At 42.9% G+C, this 20,470-nt stretch overlaps 1 protein-coding gene across 1 annotated transcript in view; it reads left to right on the plus strand.

Annotated features, from left to right (window-relative positions):
- The window catches only part of ASB4 (ankyrin repeat and SOCS box containing 4), a 64,745-nt gene extending 45,530 nt beyond the window's left edge, over window positions 1-19,215 (plus strand). Inside the window, exons 3-5 of the mRNA XM_047695860.1 lie at window positions 4,537-5,027; window positions 14,611-14,724; window positions 16,751-19,215. Of these exons, the coding sequence (XP_047551816.1) occupies window positions 4,537-5,027; window positions 14,611-14,724; window positions 16,751-16,939 (794 nt within the window). The 3' untranslated portion in view covers window positions 16,940-19,215. The remainder of the gene's footprint in view (window positions 1-4,536; window positions 5,028-14,610; window positions 14,725-16,750) is intronic.
- The last annotated feature ends 1,255 nt before the right edge of the window (window positions 19,216-20,470 follow it).

Consider the following 20,470-nt stretch of genomic DNA (forward strand, 5'->3'; position numbering starts at 1 on the left):
TTTCCAGATGAATCAAATGTTAAACATTTTTTTAAAAATGTATAAAAAACTAAATTGTAATTAATCTGGGTAGCTATGCAAACTCTGAAAGGAGAACACTCTAATAGTTTTTTAAAAATGGGAAAATTTGGAGAGGGTGTTTGGGTTATGGACATTGGGGAGCGTACGTGCTCTGGTGAGTGCTGTGAAGTGTGTAAACCTGGGGATTCACAGACCTGTACCCCTGGGGCTAATAATACATTATATGTTAATTTAAAAAATGGGAAAATTTGACTATGAAAGTTAAGGTCATTGTACTTAAGAAAAATCAAAGTGGTTAAAAATTTGGTAACAATTATGATAACATAAACTTACATCTTATTTTAATGAATGGTTCATATAAAGGAAAACAAAGCAGAAAGCTTACAATGTATAAAAGGACAAAATGTTAGACAATTAACTAAAGAAGAAATATCACAAGTTAATAATCACAGAGAAAGTGTTCAAACTCTAGTAATCAAATGAATTTAGATTCTTTTTTTTTAAAGATTTTATTTATTTGACAGACAGAGATCACAAGTAGGCAGAGAGGAAGGCAGAGAGAGAGGAGGAAGCAGGCTCCCCGCTGAGCAGAGAGCCCCATGCGGGACTCGATCCCAGGACACTGGGATCATGACCTGAGCTGAAGGCAGAGGCTTTAACCCGCTGAGCCACCCAGGCGCCCTGAATTTAGATTCTTTAAAAAAGAAGACCATTTCTTACTTCCAAACTAGCAAAAAAAATTTTTTTTAATGTATAAAGACATGCTGGTGAATGAAATATCACTGCTCCACATCAGTGAGTTATATAACCTGCGACAATTATTCATAAAATTCCTTAAAACAGTTCACACATTTCAGCTTAATGACTCTATGTGGGGGGAATTTATGCCAAGGAAATAATCTTTAAATTTTCACACAAATTTATTAATTGTAGCATTAATTATAAGATCAAAACATTGGGGGAAAAAATCCTCATATCCAACAGTTGGGTAAAGTGACTTGTGGAATATGTAGTTCCTTTGAAATAACATTTAAAGTAATTCTGTAACAACACGGGAATGTTTATAGTAGTAAACAGAAGGCAATGTTGGTCAATAAAAATGTTAAAAATTTGTCTAAGCTAATTGTTAGGAAAACAAACATTAAACACAATGACCTACCACTACACACCCACCAGATTGGCTAAAATTAAATTTAGCAAAAATACCAACCACGGGTGAGAATGTGACCCAACAAGAGTGCTCATGCGTGGCTTATGGATGTGTAAACTGGACCGGTTTGACACCATCTAATGAAGGGGAAGGTTTGCATACCCAGTGATCCAGTCGTTCGGTGAGCACGAGGGCACAGGAATGTACTAGAACGCTCAGTGCAGCAGTGTTGGGAATAGCCTGAAACTAGAAATGTCCATGAGCAGTAGGAGGGACAGATTGTGGATCACTTGTGCAATGAGACAGAACGCAGTAAAATGAACAAATGACAGCTTAAACATCACAACATAGATTATTTTCACAAACATAATGTTGAATGAAAGAAGCAAGTCATAGAAAAATATGTGTTTATTATTTCACTTATATAAAGCTCAAAGATAAATGAAAGGAAGCTCTCTTGTTTAGAGATACCTACAAAGGTAAAACGATAAGAAATGCATAATAGTCAGGAGAAGATACCTCGGGTAGGTTGGAGGAGTTGTGCTCGAGAAGGAGAGGAGGAAAGAGGATGGCTTCCTTGGCTCTGGGAGGTGTTTGTCTTCTTGACCTGGGATATGATCAAAGATGGAGGCAGACACTGGAGTGGTACATCTACAAGCCAAGGAATACCGAGGATGGTCAGCCATCACCAGAAGCTGGGAGAGCAGCATGAAACAGGTTCTCCCTTGAAGCCCTTAGAGGAAGCCAACCCTGCTGACACCCTAATTTCAGACTTCCAGTCTCCAGAACTGTGAATACATTTCTGTGGTTTTAAGCAGCCTAGTTTGTGGTAGTTTGTTAGGGCAGGTCTAGTAAACTATCACATTGTATTTTCACATTAAGAATATTTATTGGGGCACCTGGGTGGCTCAGTGGGTTAAGCCTCTGCCTTCAGCTCGGGTCATGGTCTCAGGGTCCTGGGATCGAGCCCCGCATCGAGCTCTCTGCTCAGCAGGGAGCCTGCTTCCCTCTCTCTCTCTTTCTGCCTGCCTCTCTGCCTACTTGTGATCTCTCTGTCAAATAAATAAATAAAATCTTAAAAAAAAAAAAAGAACATTTATTAAGGGGCACCTGGTGGCTCAGTCTGTTAAGTGTCTGCCTTCAGCTCAAGTCATGATCTTAGCGTCCTAGGACTAAACCCTGGGTGGGGCTCCTTGTTCAGCGGGGTGTCTGCTTCTCCCTCTCCCTCTGCCCCTCCCCACATTTGTGCTCTCCCTCAATCACTTTCTCTCAAATAAATAAAATATTTTTTTTAAAAAGAATATTTATTAAAAGTTTCCAAGAATTCATATTTGGGGTCTCTAATTTCTTGAATAAGTCACAAAATCTAAAATAAAAAGTACTCAAACCATCCTACTTTATATATTCTCTTTATATATTCTCTGGAAAATTTGCACTCAAAGAAACAAGTATAAAAACTAAAGATCTCCTATTCAGAACAGAAATCTATGCAGCACGTGTAGTTGTACCAAAAGGTCAAGGATCAATTGTAAATATCCAAGTACATTAAAAAATAAAGGACACAGTTTGTTCCAAGTTGGCCTGTAAAATTTTCATCCTGACCCTTTGATTCCTTTCCTTACTGGAAATTCTCCAGTGTCTGAAGTGACCCTGCATTTGGCTTCTGGGGAGCCATTCTTATTCATTCTATTTCCCTCCAGAGCAAAGAAGGGCTGACCCAGAAAGACACCTGACCCAGAACATCTCCAGGGTTGAATATTGATGCACACGGATGGTTCCGTGAGAGACCATTTTTGGTTATAAGTCTGCTCTCTGCAGGTTGGGAGAACAGACAGCCTCTGAGTTTACGGAGCAAAAGTGCTCTCAGAAACCTCACTGGGGGGTTGATTTTGTATAAGGTACTGAGCACATAGGCGGGCGTATTGTCCTTCTTAAGTAAGTTCCACATGATCACGGGATGCCATTAAAAAGGCATAAAGAAGCAATACATGAAAAACAGGTTTTTTTAAACATTCACAAAGTGCAAGGTGATTTCTCTAGTTCTTTCAAGTTTTCAAGTACCAAAAGAGAGCACAGTACAGGAAAGATTTCTTCTAGAAAAATCACGAGGTAGGACAGTACAGCAGTAAGAGGTTTTGAAGCCAAGCTGTCTGCTTTCAGACCTCCATTCCATTGTTTCTTAGCTTGATGTTGTTATGAGCCTCTCCAAGTACGAATTTCTTCATCTGTAAAATTAGGCTAAAAATTGCACCTAGGGCAGAGGGTTGCTAGGTAGATTCAATGAGGCAACATATGAGAAGCATTTAGCTCAGAATGTGGCAAATGGTAAGTGCTTAATAAATATTAGTTGCTGAAATAATCATCATCATAATAAGAAAATCTTTCCAGATTTAAACTTGAAGGAGCTATAAAAATTTCCAGTAGAATTGATTATAGAGTAAGCCCCCTAGGGGTCGATGCATTCACCCCATTAAGTTAGGCAGAGAAGGAAAATTTCAGCTTCTTAAGTTGACTATGCTAGTACTTAACACACTCTATCAGAAAAATAAAATTCACTTCGGTTTTCTGGTGAGTTAGATAAGTGGGTCTGGTTAAGTCATTTCTGCAGGGCCTTCCAAACAGTACAAATTTGTATTTCTAACAACCATTATCAGCCAAAAATCAAATACATCTCTAAGTCATTCTCTTCCTTTCAGTGAGTATTTCTATTATACTGGCTTCGGCCCCTTTCCAAGCAAAATATGACCTTTAGGCTAGCTTGGTGGTCACAGGGTTTTTGTGTTTTGTGTTTCCCCAGCTGTACTCCGAAGGAGCCTTAGACTTGGGTGGCCCTCCTACCAGCTGTTTGCAGTCAGAAGAGGGCAATTTCCATAATCCTAAAGTTTGCTTGGACCAAACTTTCGGGATTTCCAGCTTTGAAAGAGAAGAAAGACATGATTTTGTGAAATATTCAAAGAAGATGATATTTAAAGCCACCTGTCTGAGCTCCAAAGTTTGCAATATAACCTTTATTTTCAATGATATTTACTATTTTATCGATAAAAGCTATTTACTTACAGGAATCACTTTGTTTTCCCCAACCCATCTGGGGGTAAGAACTCAAACTCAACGGAGTGCTCCAGCTCTGCGGTGGAAATCTGTCCTTCTCCCCGCATCCAACCCCGGTACATTTGCTGCTTGTCCAGGAGGTGGCACTATTGTTCCAAACGCCTGGCTTCCGCTGGGGCCCCCAAAAAGGACCCTGGAAAGAATGGGTTATGGAAAGCAGTCAGAGGTGAAAAGGGAAGCAGCGAGGAAAAGTCTAGAAACCGGGAATAATGTCAAAATATGTTTGCGTAATTGGCTTCCTCCATCTCCCTTTCTAGGGGCCAATGTGAACATGAAGACCAACAACCAGGATGAGGAGACGCCCTTGCACACGGCCGCCCACTTCGGCCTCTCGGAGCTGGTGGCCTTCTACGTGGAGCACGGGGCCATAGTGGACAGCGTGAACGCCCACATGGAGACCCCGCTGGCTATCGCCACCTACTGGGCCCTTCGTTTTAAAGAGCAGGAGTACAGCAGGGAGCACCACCTCATCTGCCGCATGCTGCTGGACTACAAGGCCGAGGTCAACGCCAGGGACGACGACTTCAAATCGCCGCTGCACAAGGCGGCCTGGAACTGTGACCACGTGCTCATGCACATGATGCTGGAGGCGGGCGCGGAAGCCAATCTCATGGATATCAATGGCTGTGCTGCCATCCAGTACGTGCTGAAGGTCACCTCTGTGCGCCCCGCTGCCCAGCCCGAGATCTGCTACCAGCTCCTATTGAACCACGGGGCTGCTCGGATATACCCGCCACAGTTCCACAAGGTGAGGCTATGAACAAGGGTGCCCAGTACTGAACCCCTTAGTCAGCAGGGTCCCCAGAGACTCTGAGGATGGCTGGCTCCCTCAACTCTGGTGGTAACTCCAGCTTCTTTGAAGCTTGAGTCTCTGGCTACCTTCCTTTGCTTCTCCAGCTGGCCTCACACTGACACACACGACCCTGGTGACTTGGTTCTGGTCTAGGTTGGTTTGAAATCTGGGACGGAGGGGTGCCTGAGTGGCTCAGGTTATGGTCCCAGGGTCCTGGGATTGAGTCCCTCTCATCTGGCTCCCTGCTCAGTGGGAAGCCTGCTTCTTCTTCTCCCTCTCTTGCATGCTTTCTTGCTCTCTCTCTCTCTGTCAAATAAATAAATAAATAAAATCTTAAAAAAGAAAGAAAAAAATCTGGGGCTGAGAGCTAAGAGTGAGAATAAGAGTGGGAGATAATTTTCCATGCCTCATGTGAGCCCCAGTGAAGAAAGCCACTTTAAGACTCCTGCAGAGGCCAGTGGTGTCGGACACAAAATACTTGCTATCTTTTGAGCAGGATGTGTTTTAAATTACGTATGGAATTATTCTTGCTTTAGATTTTTATCTCTGCCTTGTCATTTATAACTCGTTCATTCTGGACTTAGCCGAACTACTATTCATGCCAGGAGAAAAGAAGCCTCGACTTTGGGGTCAAACAAACTTGGGTCTTGCCACTTGTCTGAGAATTTGACTTTGAACACATTACTTAAGCCTCCAGAGCCTCAGTTTGCTCCCCTGTGAAATGGGTACACTCTGCGTTTATGAGATTGCAATAATAGGCAGACGAGGTCCTCCATTAGAAGGAGATTAATCCTACTAATAGCACACAGATAGACTCAGAGCTCAGAGGATGGTGCAAACCTTTCTTTGCTCTTCCTCTTGAGTCGCTGTCCGTCCTTGCAGAGTGCCTGCCTCCACCCCATCTCACATCTGCAAGTACCTCTCCCTTGGTCTATGTCCGCCTTCTTGCACCACCTGCATCTCATGAGTTGGACCATCTTCATCACACAACTTCTAGAATTACAACTTAGAGAATTACTCTGTTTCTACTATGGCTCGCCCCACAAAACATAATTTCACATGTATTTTCTAAGGCTACCTTCTTTCCAGAGAAAAGGATGGCGAGGGAGGAAGGACATGGAGGCATACCTCACTTTATCTGTGAATAATAATAACCTTCTCACAAGTTTGCTTTGCGGATGAAACAAGATAATATTTGAGAAGTGTTGACCCTGTGCCTGGTGCGTGGCAACCATTAGAGACATGGCGGCCGTCACTGTTTGTTATTATTACATGGTTGTTGATTAGTGGAATCAGTGCTCTGGGCCTGGGTTAGCCACAGGGGCCTCTCCGACCGGGAGAGACAATGTGTGAGACTGCCCACAGACGAAATGTCGTGTTTTAGCCTGAAACTCACTGCTGGTTGACCGTGGATGAAACGGTTCTCTGCGAAAGTAGCTAGACCATCCTTTCCTCTTCCAAATTGTCCCCTTTGAGAGTCAGATTAAGGAGAACAGACCTTCGCAGGGAGTTTCTGCTCTCCGGTGAGAAGTCTCGCAAATGTGAAGAAGGTCCCCAGGTCCTCTCAGAGGTGACAGGGAGGAGGAGGAGGAGCAGAGGCTTAGCGCTGAGTCCTGACTTGGCCATTTATGTGTGTTACGATTTCTGAACAAGTGTCTGATACCTCAGATCTTGATTTCCTCATTTAAAAGAAAAATAGGGTGCCTGGGTGGCTCAGTGGGTTGAGCCTCTGCCTTCAGCTCAGGTCATGATCTCAGAGTCCTGGGATCGAGTCCCACATCGGGCTCTCTGCTCAGCGTGGAGCCTGCTTCCCCCTCTCTCTGCCTGCCTCTCTGACTACTTCTCTGTCTGTCAAATAAATAAATAATTTTAAAAAATTAAAAAAATAAAAGTAAAAATATCAGCTTTTCCAAAGTGTTTCAGGAATAAGTAGGTAAGATACGTCCATCATTCGGCCCAGTAGTGGCGCTCAACAAAATTGTTTTCCTTCATCTTCCTCCTCTCAAATGGTACGCCTCGTCGACTGGAGTCTGTCCTCCTCACCTTACTTCCGTGGCTCCTCGAGCCCGTGAATTCAGTGTCTCTTTATGTGTTCCAAGGACATTATCCAGAGTTAGCGTGTTCTTATTCCATTGTATTTCTGCCCTTTGAGCTCCTCCAGTTTGGCCATATGCCAAAGAGATTTAGGACGGGATTGGCTACTGGTTGATGGCTGGTATTATAAACATTTTTGTTGCTACCCAAAAGACAGTGTGAGGGAACTGGCCCCCTTCCAAAGGAAAACTAAAGAAAAACTATTCAATTTACTATGCAGATGCTTCAGAGTGATTTAACACAACTACTCCACAGCCCAACTTTCCAAAGAGAAAGTCATCTTTACGACAAGTAAATGACTGCCTCATTTATCCAGAAGATAAAGTGATTTGTTCTCTTGTGGATGGGGAATTCAGTTTCCTTATTTACAAGGAACAAGGTCAGAGCTGAAGATGCTGTCTTCCAAATACAAAGCAAATTTGTAGAGGGTGTATTTCACTGAAAGCCAATGTATAAATTACATAAAGGGGGAAAAAAAAGAATTATAGGGTCTGCAATTGCTTTCCAGGGTACAAAAGGACATTTGATTTTTTTTTCTCCTGGCATAATTCAGAAGGAAGTGACACCCCAGGGAGCCAAGATTGGGTTTTCTTGTAGGGCAAGAAAGACATTTTTCTAGGGGAGGGAAAGGTATGTGAGAGTTTGGGGGAGGTAAGGATGATTTCTGCTGTTGAACAATGCTGTAAATGAAGCCCAGAGAACAAGCAGTCTCTTTGATCATTAAGTACATTTCTGCACACAGATATATCAATATAAAGAGAATTTCTTGCCGAAGCGGCTTACAGAGGTGGCACTTGTTTTGGGAGTATGGCAGGGAGATTTATCTTGAATCTGTTTTTTAATTTATGCTTCCGGGGCCAGATGATGAGGACAAGTATCTACAGTCCTCTCCAGGTGCCACCACTGTAGAAAGAAATTTTTGTCCGATTGCTCTTCCATGAAGAGAGAATAGAGACACAGAGACTCACAGAAAGTGAAATTCATTGGTCATCTTCTCAAAGAAACAGCAGAAACTTCTCTCCCTGAGTCCACAGCAGTCCTTTTTCATTTGATGGTCAAGGTTCCTGGTAGTCGGGGTAGAGTGATGATTTGGAGTTCAATGTCCCGTAAGGATCTCTTTCAATGTTGTTGCCTAGTAGAATAATCACTGAGGCCTGAAGACAGTGTGTGCAACTGTCTTAGTTCTGGAAGAAGCCAGAACTGGCTTGCTAGTGAAGAGAGCCGGGAGGCTGTCAGGCTCTTCAGGAAGCCTTTCGTGCTGGGAGAACCATCTTCTGTAAGCAGAAAATGCAGGGGTCAGTATCAGCAAAACCCCATGACAGCAGTGGGAGCACTGGACTTTGTGCATCTAAAGACTGCAGGTTAAGAACCACTTAATTTCTTTTTCAGCCTAATGAAAGGTAATAAATTCTCTCCCTGTGACATATGGGAGTACGCCAAGTGCCAACTGAGGCCTCAGATGTGAGAAGGAGGCTCCAGAAATATGAATGGACAGTGTTCCTGTATCCATAACTTAGTTTGAGCTGTTTCTGAATGGGGGCTGAGAACAATGTTGCCGAATAAAATATAGGATGCTCAGTTAAACTAAAGCTTAGGTATACAGTAAGTAATTTTTCACATAAATATGTGCCATGCAATATCCGTGACACAGTTATGCTAAAAATTCTGTGTTGTCTATCTGGAGCTCAGATTTAATCTGGCAGTCTATATTATTATTATTATTATTTGTTGAATCTGGGAACCCTAGTTGGGAAATAGGTAATGTGTTGCAAGAGGAGAATAACTTCTAGCCGCCTCTCTTCTGTGGTCAAGGTGTTGGCAGGAAGGGGAAGGTAGGGAATATCTGGGGACAAATTACATGTGTTGGGTAGGGGAGCATTTTGTCTTTAAATATAACGAGTGCGGCTTCCATGAAGAGTGAGCGTGACTGGGGAACTAGTGTAGAACAGAGGCCAGTTTTCTGAGGGGCCCCTTAAACCATGGGCAGAGCCTCATTACACACTTTCTGATTGCTCCATACTTTGTTGTTTTATAATTCCATTATAAGCATACTTTCATTCAAGCCTTGGATTAATTTCAGCTATCATCTCTCTACTAGTGACTCTTACACGTAAATCTCTATTCTGGATTATCAGCTGATCACCCATGTACTTCTCACCACAGATCATCCTTTCAGAAAGGATATCTGGAGGTCTTTAGAGAAGGATGTGGGGTTCCCGATGGTTGCTACGTTTATTTTACCAGCAACAGATTTACATTTGAAAGAGAATTCTTTTGAAATTTCAACCAAACTCAGCCTCATGGTAAAGAGTGTGGTTTTTTGTTTGTTTGAAAATATCTGTGCAATGAGATTTGTGTCCTTAAACTACTAATTTCACTGGCCATTATCTAAAAATTAAAACAAGGTTAATCAGAAGATATTTGAAAGAGCACTGAACTCAAATCAGGAAGACGTGGTTCAGTCCTCATGCTGCTGCTTACGGTGTGCCTGTCTGGTTTCAGTTTTCTCATCCCCAAATTGGGGGGTGGTGATTAATCTGTAGGTTCTCTTGTAACTCTAGCATTCAATGGTACTGTGATAGTTTATAGCTAGTGTACAAATTAATTACCCTCAGATTTTGTCTGTCTCTTTCACTAGGAGCTCCATAGCGGTCATCCTCATCCCAGCTCTAGAGAAAAGAGCAGCCGCAGTTGCCTTAATTTTCTAAGACTAAAGTGCTGAGAAATTCCCATCCTAAGGACCAGGTACCGAGATGGGAGTCCTTCTGGCTACACTTTCTGTAGACACAAAAATGTGGACTCTGCAGAGGTCCTTGAGCCATGGGTCTCTGGGTCCAACTTATCTCCCTACCCACTTAGGGGTTGGTGATATAGGTCTGGTCTTCGTGTGGTGAGGCACTACTGAAAAGGCCATGGTCAGCAGCTGCACTTTGTGCCCTATGCCCAGAATATGCACGTGAATGGCTCCTCTGCATTAAGCAAGTATTTACGTTGTGCTCATTTGGATCCAGCCACACTCACTGATGTAGAGTTTCAGTACATACCGGTTGTCTGTGGGGCTTCTGCCTGGGCTTAAATATGGGACAATTGGAAGCAGCTGGCTGCTGAACATGGACTCACAGTGGCTCACGAGAGTTGAGAAATTACCGGGAATTGTGCAAGCTGGTTGTTAAGTGCAGCCATTACGAAAAATTAGATCAAGGGGCACCTGGGTAGGTCAGTGGGTTAAAGCCTCTGCCTTCAGCTCAGGTCATGATCTCAGGATCCTGGGATCAAGCCCCGCAACGGGGTCCCTGCTCAGTGGGAAGCCTGCTTCCCGGCTCTCTCTGCCTGCCTCTCTGCCTACTTGTGATCTCTGTCTGTCAAATAAATAAATAAAATCTTTAAACAAAAAAGAAAAATTAAATAAACTTACAACAAATAGAGTTTGTTAAAAACAAAGATAAGACATTTAAAACATTATTTTCTAATTATTTTCTTTGTATTTCTTAGTTATTTTCCTATACATACCTATGCTCTTGATGTTACCTGGGTCTGTTACACCTGTGCAGTGGAAAGAGTGTATAATGATTTGTTCCCGCCCATCTCTTCCCAACCATGCATTCAGTGACCTCAGGTTGGTAGCTGTGATTCAGCCATGATGGGAGGATTTACACCACAGAAATCAACAAATGCTATTGATCAGACTTTGATTTATTGCTTTGCTGATGTCTACACCTAAGAAATTAGTAGTGAGAATGTTACTATCAAAGAATAAACTTGAAAGTGTATACTATTGGTAGCTCTGACATTATAAATAGCACAAAAAATGGGGAAATATCATCCCAGTATTCAAAACCTATTATATTTCAATAAAAAAGTAACTCATATTATTGATGAATGAGTGAAGTTCCAATATAGATCTTCATTGTTTCCCATTTGTGAAACAGTTACTCTCTTGTGTAATCAAATGACCAACCAACCTTCATTTAACAACCACATGGTATTCTTCATTTGCAGACATAGATTTTGGCTATGAATGCAATCTTATATCCATACAAAATTGATACAAAAATCAGTGAAAGCATTCTGAGAGAACCAATTAACTCTGCAAAATAGGAAATAAAAATTACTGGTTATTTTATTATTCATAAAATGTGGGCTTCACATTCTTTATATTAGTAAAAATTTGTATCGCATTTATGTACATATAAATATACACACAGTTGTTCCTCTTCCAGAAGACCTGTTATTGAACATATTTTTGCACGCCACTGACTCAAACCTCAGTTTCAAGAAGACTCCCTTATTACTTCTTGAGACCCTCTGATTGTCCCGTTGGTTGGGCTGACACAGTCCTCTACTGAGACCAGGCGTCCTGTTTTGACACTGTGCTCCAGTACATTCTTACAAATCTTTCTTTCCTGATAACCCCACTCTGATGACTCTGCTTCATCTGACCACGTTTTGTTGCTCCTGATTCCTGCTGGGTCTGGGCCATTGCAGCTGGGTTTTGATGTGTTGTATTAGAGGAGAGCTGCCTTCTCCTTTGTCTTATGCATTTGTAAGAGAAATTCTGCTAAAATGAAACCCCCACCCACCTCTGTCCCAAACCTTATCTTATTCCACTTGACCTACTGATGAGTTGGGTAGAAGAACTGAACTTGCTCGCTTAACTGTGAGCCTAGAGAAAACCTGAATTCTTGGTTCTTCTGTGGAGTAGGAGTCAGGGAACAAACTCTTTACACCAGGCAGAGGCCCATAGTTTGGGGATGCAAATTTAATCTTGGGGTAGACTGTTGGGAAACTTGATGTGGTCCCATAATTCAACATCTTTTATGTAATTAGTATTATGAGTAATAAAAATGACATTGTGATCTCATCTCATTTTTTAATAGGTTCTAAACTCAGGAGAGAAAGTCATTTATTGGGTCTCTAAAACCCTGTATGCTGTGACGCCAAGGTCTTAAGGATGAGGATGGGTCAGGCCTAGTTACAACTGTGCATCTGTCCTCTATCTGTCTCTCATAGTCTGAGCCCTCCCTGTTTGAATCCACCCAACTCCTGGTAAACTGGCCTTCTAATCAGATCTGGTGGTTTCTAATCTCTCTTCCTCTCCCTCATTCTTGTGGCTCTGGTGATAACCACCTTCCAGTGCTCTCCTCACTTGATGTCTTTCATTCTGATAGGCCCAATTTCCTTTTGACTTTTGGAGTCATAGGGACCTGAATTTGAATCCCAGCCCCATCATTTATTAACTAAATAACCTTGGGTTTAAACTTTCTCCATCTTAGATTTTAAATCTGTAAAATGGGTGTAAGTATAGGACTAACCTCATAGGGTGGTTTGAAGATCAAGCAAGGCAGATACGCAAAGATTTAACATAGTCCCTGACACATAACAAGTATGCAAAAAATGGTAGCTGTAACTTTTTTCCTTCCCTCTCTCTCCTGCCTGTTAGGCTTCCCCAGGCTTTTTTTTTTTTTTTTTTTTTTTTAAGATTTTATTTATTTATTTGACAGACAGAGATCACAAGTAGGCAGAGAGGCAGGCAGAGAGAGAGGAGGGGAAGCAGGCTCACTGCTGAGCAGAGAGCCCAATGCGATCATGACCTGAACCCAAGGCAGAGGCAGAGGCTTAACCCACTGAGCCACCCAGGCACCCCTCCCCAGGCTTTAGACCAGCGTCCTCTACCATTTCCATTTATTCCCATTTAGAGTATTACTGAGCAGTGTGGCATTAGCCAGCACATCCTTTAATGGTGCCCAAGTCTCCACCTCCATCTTGGCCTGCTCAGTGGAGCATTATAGTGCACATTTTTGACCGACATTAAGACTTTGCCTGTAACATATGCTCTTGCCCATGATCTGACCTTCCCCAAATTAGCATGGCCTTCCCGTTTCCTCATTCCCATCAGTGGCACCCCTATGTGTCCTTGTTCTCAGGCTCGAAAGCCTCACGCTTTACTCCCCATAGCTGATTAGTCATTAAGCCCTCCTCACGCTTTCTCAGAGCTCCGGTTGTCCTGCATTCTCGTGACTGACCGTGAAGTTAACTGAGAAGCGGTTTGGCGCTCTCTCACTCAGTCTCCACACTGCTCGCTGCCCTTGACATCCTTGTTTTCTCCTCTGTGCTTTTGTTCATGATGCTCAAGGGACACTTGATGATCTTTAAGCCAGTCTCTTATTATTTACTGACTTACACTGCTCGCTCTTTGAAATATGTATGTATTTTCTCTTCAACTAGGTTGTAAACTCCTTGAAGGCAAGAAACAGGTCATAAACTTCTCAGAATTACAGCACAGGGCTAAACACTGTGCTCGATAAAGGCCTCCTAATGGAATGAATTGGTTGACTATAAGCCTCTCTTGTTAAGAACATGTAACAGTGTCCTATTGCCTGCTAAGCCATTCCCGAGCTCTTCAGACTGGTGTCGCAGGGGGACCGTCCGCTGGTTCCATCCCCACATGCTCCTAACATCAGCTCTTTCCTGACATGGGCCTTCCTTTCAGGTGACACCACACGCATATGCGCAGACACACACACACATACACACACTGAACTGGGCATTAGAATGATAATATTTCCGTCTCAGTTTTGCCTGGGGCTTCAAGACAGTAGGTTCTGAACAGCCCGCATTGGAAAAAACAATGCTGGATCACTTGTGATGAACGCATAAAGGAGTTGGGGAAACCCAGTGTTGTGAACCTTTGCCCAACGACAATAGGGCTGAGCGTGGCAGGGACTGGGAGTCAGGAAGAACTCTTTGAAGAAAGTCGTTTCGGTGCAAAGGCATGTCTCCCTTCCAATGGCAGCGTTGGGGGGCTTTCTCCTCCTCTCACGTCCAGTGATGGGTCTTGAAGAGGACTCCACAGAGAGCTTGATAGATGTTTTCTGGAGTTCCAAGGGGAAAATGGAACTGATGATAAGAAAACTTAAAGGCAAAAGTCTTTGGCTGGTTTGGGTTATCTGTGACAAAGGAAAGAAAGGCGGGTAAATTCGGAGTCAAGAGTACTTTTGCGACAGGTTCCCTGTGGACCAGTTTTGGGGAACGTCGCAGAACCATCTGGGTCCCTTTGACATGAAAACGGGCCACACTCAGAGGACTTCCAGAGATGGGTCAGTTTGGCAGAAAGAAGCCAGAGGTGTTCCAGTGGACACAGAAGCTGGTGGGGAGGACGGAGGGTTGCAGGGTAGAATGTGTCTTTCATCAGACTCCCCCTTCTTGGTTAGCTCCTCTTTTTTCACTTGTTCCTGAACGTTGAAGGAAGTTAGTGTGATTTTATTAATCCGCCCACCTACGCTGGGACTAGCAGTGTGTTTGAAGACTCAAAGGCATGAGGCTTCCTGAAAGCATTTCAGGGTTCCAAGGAGCCTAAGGGATCCGTAGGTTCTCGATGTCTCTATGAGAATGAATGAATCATAGATGTGCCTTGAACAAATAACACTGTATGCTTCCTCTGCAGGTGATACAGGCTTGCCATTCTTGTCCCAAAGCAATCGAAGTTGTCGTCAACGCCTACGAACACATCAGGTGGAACGTGAAGTGGAAAAGAGCTATCCCCGATGACGACCTGGAGGTAAAGAATCCACGCGATTTCTGTGGTTTTCACCGTAGAATAGTTTAAGACTGCAGTAGTAGGACAGAAAATTCTAATTAAAAAACTGGTCTTGAGAATGTTTTTAAGACCTACTCAAATGCTGGGGCACCTGGGTGGTTCAGTGGCTTAAAGCCTCTGCCTTCGGCTCAGGTCATGATCCCAGGTCCTGGGATCAAGCCCCGCATCGGGCTCTCTGCTCGGCAGGGAGCTTGCGTCCCTTCCTCTCTCTGCCTGCCTCTCTGCCTACTTGTGATCTCTCTCTGTCAAATAAATACATAAAATCTTAAAAAAAAAAAAAAAAGACCTACTCAAATGCAACAAGACAAATGGTTATAAAACATGGGTGCGAGATGGGCGCCTGGGTGGCCCAGTTGGTTAAGCATCTGCCTTCCATTCAGGTCATGATTCCAGGGTCCTGGGATCGAGTCCGACATCGGGCCCTCCTGCTTGGCAGGAAGTCTGCTTCTCCATCTCCCTCTGTGTGTTCTCTCACTTGCTCTCTTTTTCTCTCAAATAAATAAATAAAATCTTTAGAAAGAACACAGAAGTGAGAATAAATAGATGCATCATGTACACAGCATTTGGGAATATCTTGAGGATTTCTCCATTTAAGTGCAAGTTGAACATTTGTATAAAGGTGACAGTTTTACTTTCTCCTCAGTAATTTAGATAATTTCATAATAAGAATAATAATAGTAATATTTGAGGTTTATATTGTTACCAGAAGATAAGTCTTTCATGCAGATTATTTTATTTGCTTTTTTGAAAAGATGTATTTATTTATTTTAGAGAGAGAGAGAGGAGAATGAGCGGGAGGGACAGAGGGAGAGGGAATCTCAAGCAGATGCCACACTGAGCATAGAGCCCCACAAGGGGCTCGATCTCACGACCCTGAGATCATGACCTGAGCCAAACAAGAGTGAGATGCTTAACCTACTGGGCCACCCAAGTGCCTCCATTCCATTCACTTTTGGTTATCTTGAAGACTTTAAATACATTAAAAATCCTTAATGAGTCATGCAGAAAACTATTGACAAAGCTGAGTTCAGACCCTGCAAACCAACTTTGCTGCCTTGGTCAACCAGGCCTCCCACTGCGTCCTCTGTGTTAGCAGTCACAGGCTGTCTCCAGCATGCGTGGAGAGGTACCAGGCACAGAATGCAAAGTTCATCGGGCTCAGAGCCTGATGGCTTAGGCGCAATCGTACTCTGTTACTTTGGAACTATCTTACCCTTAAAAAGTTACTTATAATCTGCATCAGCGTCATTAATAGAATAAATATCTGAATGTGTGGGCCACATAAGGCATATAAAGGGTGTACAGTAGTATTTTTTTTAATTTTTTAAATGATTTTATTTATTTATTTGAGAGAGAGAGAGAGCATGAGAGGAGAGAGAGATCAGCGAGAGAAGCAGACTCCCCGCCGAGCAGGGAGTCCGATGTGGGACTTGATCCCAGGACTCCAGGATCATGACCCGAGCCGAAGGCAGTCGCTTAACCAACTGAGCCACCCAGGCGCCCCTACAGTAGTATTTTTTTTAAAGATTTTATTTATTTACTTGGCAGAGAGAGACACAGGGAGAGGGGAACACAAGCAGGGGGAGCAGGAGAGGGAGAAGCAGGCTTCCTGCAGAGCAGGGAGCCGGATGCGGGGCTCAATCCCAGGACCCTGGGATCACGACCCGAGCCGAAGGCAGACGCTTAACCACTGAGCCACCAAGGTGTACAGTAGTTTTGTGACTAATTTCAAATTGCAGTTTTGATATACGCTGGCCCAGACAGTTCACATGAGTATCTTTTATCTCATTTCCCAGGTTCTGAATTGCAGAACCATATCACCATCTCAGCCCCTGTCTCAATTTCATGTTTAATTTTGTCTCACTGTCAGAGACCCTAAAAAGCTGCCACTGTGTGTAAAGTAGGGACTAAACGCGTCATTGTTGATTTCTTTAGATGTAAACCCTGGGGCTTTTCTGCCTCTAACCCGTCTTGCTTTCCTTTACAGAGATACTGGGATTTTTACCACTCGCTCTTCACTGTGTGCAGTAACTCTCCAAGGACTCTCATGCATTTATCGAGATGCGCCATTCGAAGAACGCTGCAGAACAGATGTCACCGAGCAATTCCTTTGCTTTCCCTCCCATTGTCATTGAAAAAGTACTTGCTTTTAGAACCAGAGGGAATCATTTATTAAGCCTTATGAGACAGAAGTTCCCCATCCTAGCTATTTAAGTGGACTCACCGGGTAGACACAGTTTGCATAAATAAAATGGTACTTGGGTTGATTACAACACTTCAGGGATTTCAAAACACTTGACAAACTCTGTGTCATTAATTCTGGGATATCACGGTGAGAGGAAATAAACAAGGAGTAAAGTTAAGGAATTCTCAAAGACAAGAATGTATCCAGAAGGTACTGACAGCAGTGATAACTAATGTGTACGGTGTTTTTACTTGGTGCCTGATATATCTTTATAAAATTTTTCATATATCATCTCATTTGAAACGGGACCCAGTTTTTCTTACAACCAATCTCATTCTCTCCCTTATCACTGGTAGGTTTATATTACGGTTTCAATTGGCAAAATCATAGGCTTTGTGATTGGCCTCTTAATCTCGGTGGCTCCCCCCAACCCCCACCCCCACCCCCGCACCACCACTGTTATCACTTAGCAGAGATTATGGTCACTAATTTTGCAACCTCCTATCCCCACTTTAAGCTCTTTATAACTTACTTTTGGTGAAGAGAGCATACAAGCCTCGTCAAAACAAGGAGATCTTTGAGTTAAAGCAGAAACCCAAATCAAAGACCTATCCACTTACTAGTCAAAAAATGGACATTTCAACATATGCTCGTTGAGCCAGAGGCTGGAGATGCGATGAGGACTCTCCAGTGAGGACTCCTGGTCTCCAGAATCTCACCGTTCAGCAGAGGATCCGGACATACAAGCAGGAAACTGCAATGTCAAATGTCAGGGGCGACAGTACAGGGTGCAGACTCATTTTTAGTGCTTGTGTTTAGGTCATGTTTCTGACCTGAGGTGTGAGTCTCCTTTTAAGCATGAATATAAAAGAATGAAGGCATTGTGTGACATAGAGGGAAGTCCCGCTGCTGTTAGTATAAATGTATTCACTTTCCGTTTCTCTGAACATCCAGAAACTCTTTTTTTTTAGTAGGATTTCCTGTTTAGTACCGTCCTTGGGAAAAAATATTGCACACCCTGTGGCTCCCATGTACGCGACCATGAAGTTTAGTAAGACGTGTACAAGGAGGAGTGTGAAGGGAAGAACTTCAGTTGGTGACTTGGTCTTGTTGTATAATAATAGACTGACATTTCAAAGTATTTTAGCTGGAAGATAAGGAGCACTTCGCTAGCGATGGCTGGCTCCCGGTAGAGCAAATAGAAAGACTTTTTGAAAATGGTTTAAGTTTGAGACACTTGGAAAGATAAGTGTGTCAATCAGGCTTGTTAGTTAGTGGTTTGCAGAAAGTGAAATGTAGTTTCTGGACCTCAGGGTTTATGAGGCCAATTTCGTTTTGGTTTTTTTTGTTCTTGCTAATCACTTTTAGGTAAGCTCATTGCCTCCTAGCATCGCTTTTTTAGAAGTTAGAGCAGTAGTAATTAAGCACAAACCAATCCGTTTGCCAGTGGTGAGCAGGTTTCTTTTATTTGTGTGGTTCTTCATCTTTTTTTTTTTTTTTCCTTTTCTTTTGAGAGAGAGATAGAGAGCACAGAGGGAGAGGGAGAAGCAGGCTCCCTGCTGAGCAGGGAGCCCTATGCAGGGATCGATCCCATGATCCTGAGATCATGACCTGAGCCGAAGGCAGACGCTTAACCCACTGAGCCACCCAGGTACTGCATGGTTTCATCTTATTTAACTTTAGATGCTTGAGTTTTGAGTAGAGATGTTACCAAATATTCCAACAGCCCACCACCTGGACTGTGCTTCCAAACCTGGATTCTCAAACATCCTGTGCACTGTAGGAAAGACCATGGGCAGATACAACAATGTTTCTGTTTTTCTTCAGTCTCACTCAGATATTTTGAAGCTAATTTGCACTAAAACAAGATTTATATTGTGGAATAGGATGCTGAATCTGTATAAACTAATCGTATAAAAACACTGATCCTTCCAAAAAAAATAGATTGTTTGCAGCAAGTGGTGTTGGAATACATCCTAGAATGCTGGGCGGAGGCGCCTGTTGCCCTCACCTTCAGGAATATTCTGGCTGAAAAACTTGTGATGCACTGTCTTTGTCAATAAAATGCTGAGGACAAACGAAGAGGTGGGGTCCCTGCATTAGGAGATGTTTCTCAATCTGCTTGCTTGTGCTTAAACACTTTGTATTAATTAGCACATAATACGTGCCTACTTGTTTTGAATTGTTTACTCATACATTTGAAGTTATTTCTCTTTATCTCTGAACTTTTACTTAGAGGACTTAAATAAAGCTCTTGTTTCCTTTCATCTCTGGGAGTTGTTTATCTACCGATAAGACTTCCAATCGACTTCAGCAAGACGTCTCTGAAGAGCTCTACATGTTTCGTTGCTGTCTTCAACGTTTAGAAAGAAAAGGAGAATGAGGAAATGAGCCTGTAAATGAATAATATTTTCAAAAGAAAGAGTAAACACAAATAAAAGGCAGGCTGTAGGAACAAGAGTGTTTTGTTTTGTTTTTTTAAAGATGTATTTTTTTGATTTAGAGAGAGCAAGTGGGCACCTGTGAGCAGAGGAGGGGGAGGGACAGAGGGAGAGAGGAAGAAAGAGGGGGAAAGGCAGACTCCCTGGGACCTTGGAGCCCAGCTGCGGGGCTTGACCTCACATGCTGAGATCATGACCTGAGCCGAAATCAAGAGTCAGATGCTCAACCGACTGAGCCACCCAGGTGCCCCAGAAAAATAGCATGTTTTAATAATAATAAAGAAATGCTACCACAATCATTCTCTCCTGCCTGTCTCCATCTCTGCCCTTCTGGTCCTTTCATTCCTCTTCATTCTCTCCATTCACACAACCCCAGGTGACAGCAACAGAGGAAATGATGTCCTCACGCTGCTTTTGTAACTTTCTGTAAATAGTCATTTAGTGGCCTGAAAAAACAAACCTCTTCTCTTTTGTGAGTTACATGTGAGGAAAGATCTTTAATGTGAGGGAGGACCACCTATCCAGCTTTCTCCCCTTCTCAGGATCTAGACACACTTGTGTTCTATTTCTTAATCATGTAGTGTTACATTGCCACTTTGTCCTTCCATCCTGAACCCAGTGGCTTCTAATAAAAAACACAGCGGTCGAAAACTGATTGTACAGATAAGAAAAGTAACAAACCACTTGCAGCGGGTTATCAATGTTGGAAAGAACAGCTGAGCCTCATGGTTGTGTTACTCCTCCGATTGTGAGGAACTTAAGAAGTTTTAAACTGGCGCACTTCCTAAACTTTAAGAAAAGCTGTCCGAATTATTCACTCATTTTCTTCGAAACACAGATACTGTGGCTGGTGTCTGGAAGAAATTCATTATCACTCCCCTCAGAGAATAAACAGATGCATTACGGTTAGATGTTTAGAGTTTTGGCTCTGGTACCTGTCTACCTGGGCTCATTTTCTGACTTCCAACCTTTTTTTTTTTTTTTTTAAGATTTTATTTATTTATTTTACAGGCAGAGATCACAAGTAGGCAGAGAGACAGGCAGAGGGAGAGAGGATGAAGCAGACTCCCCGCGGAGCAGA

Source organism: Lutra lutra, chromosome 11 (assembly GCF_902655055.1).
Source record: "Lutra lutra chromosome 11, mLutLut1.2, whole genome shotgun sequence".
NCBI lineage: Eukaryota > Metazoa > Chordata > Mammalia > Carnivora > Mustelidae > Lutra > Lutra lutra.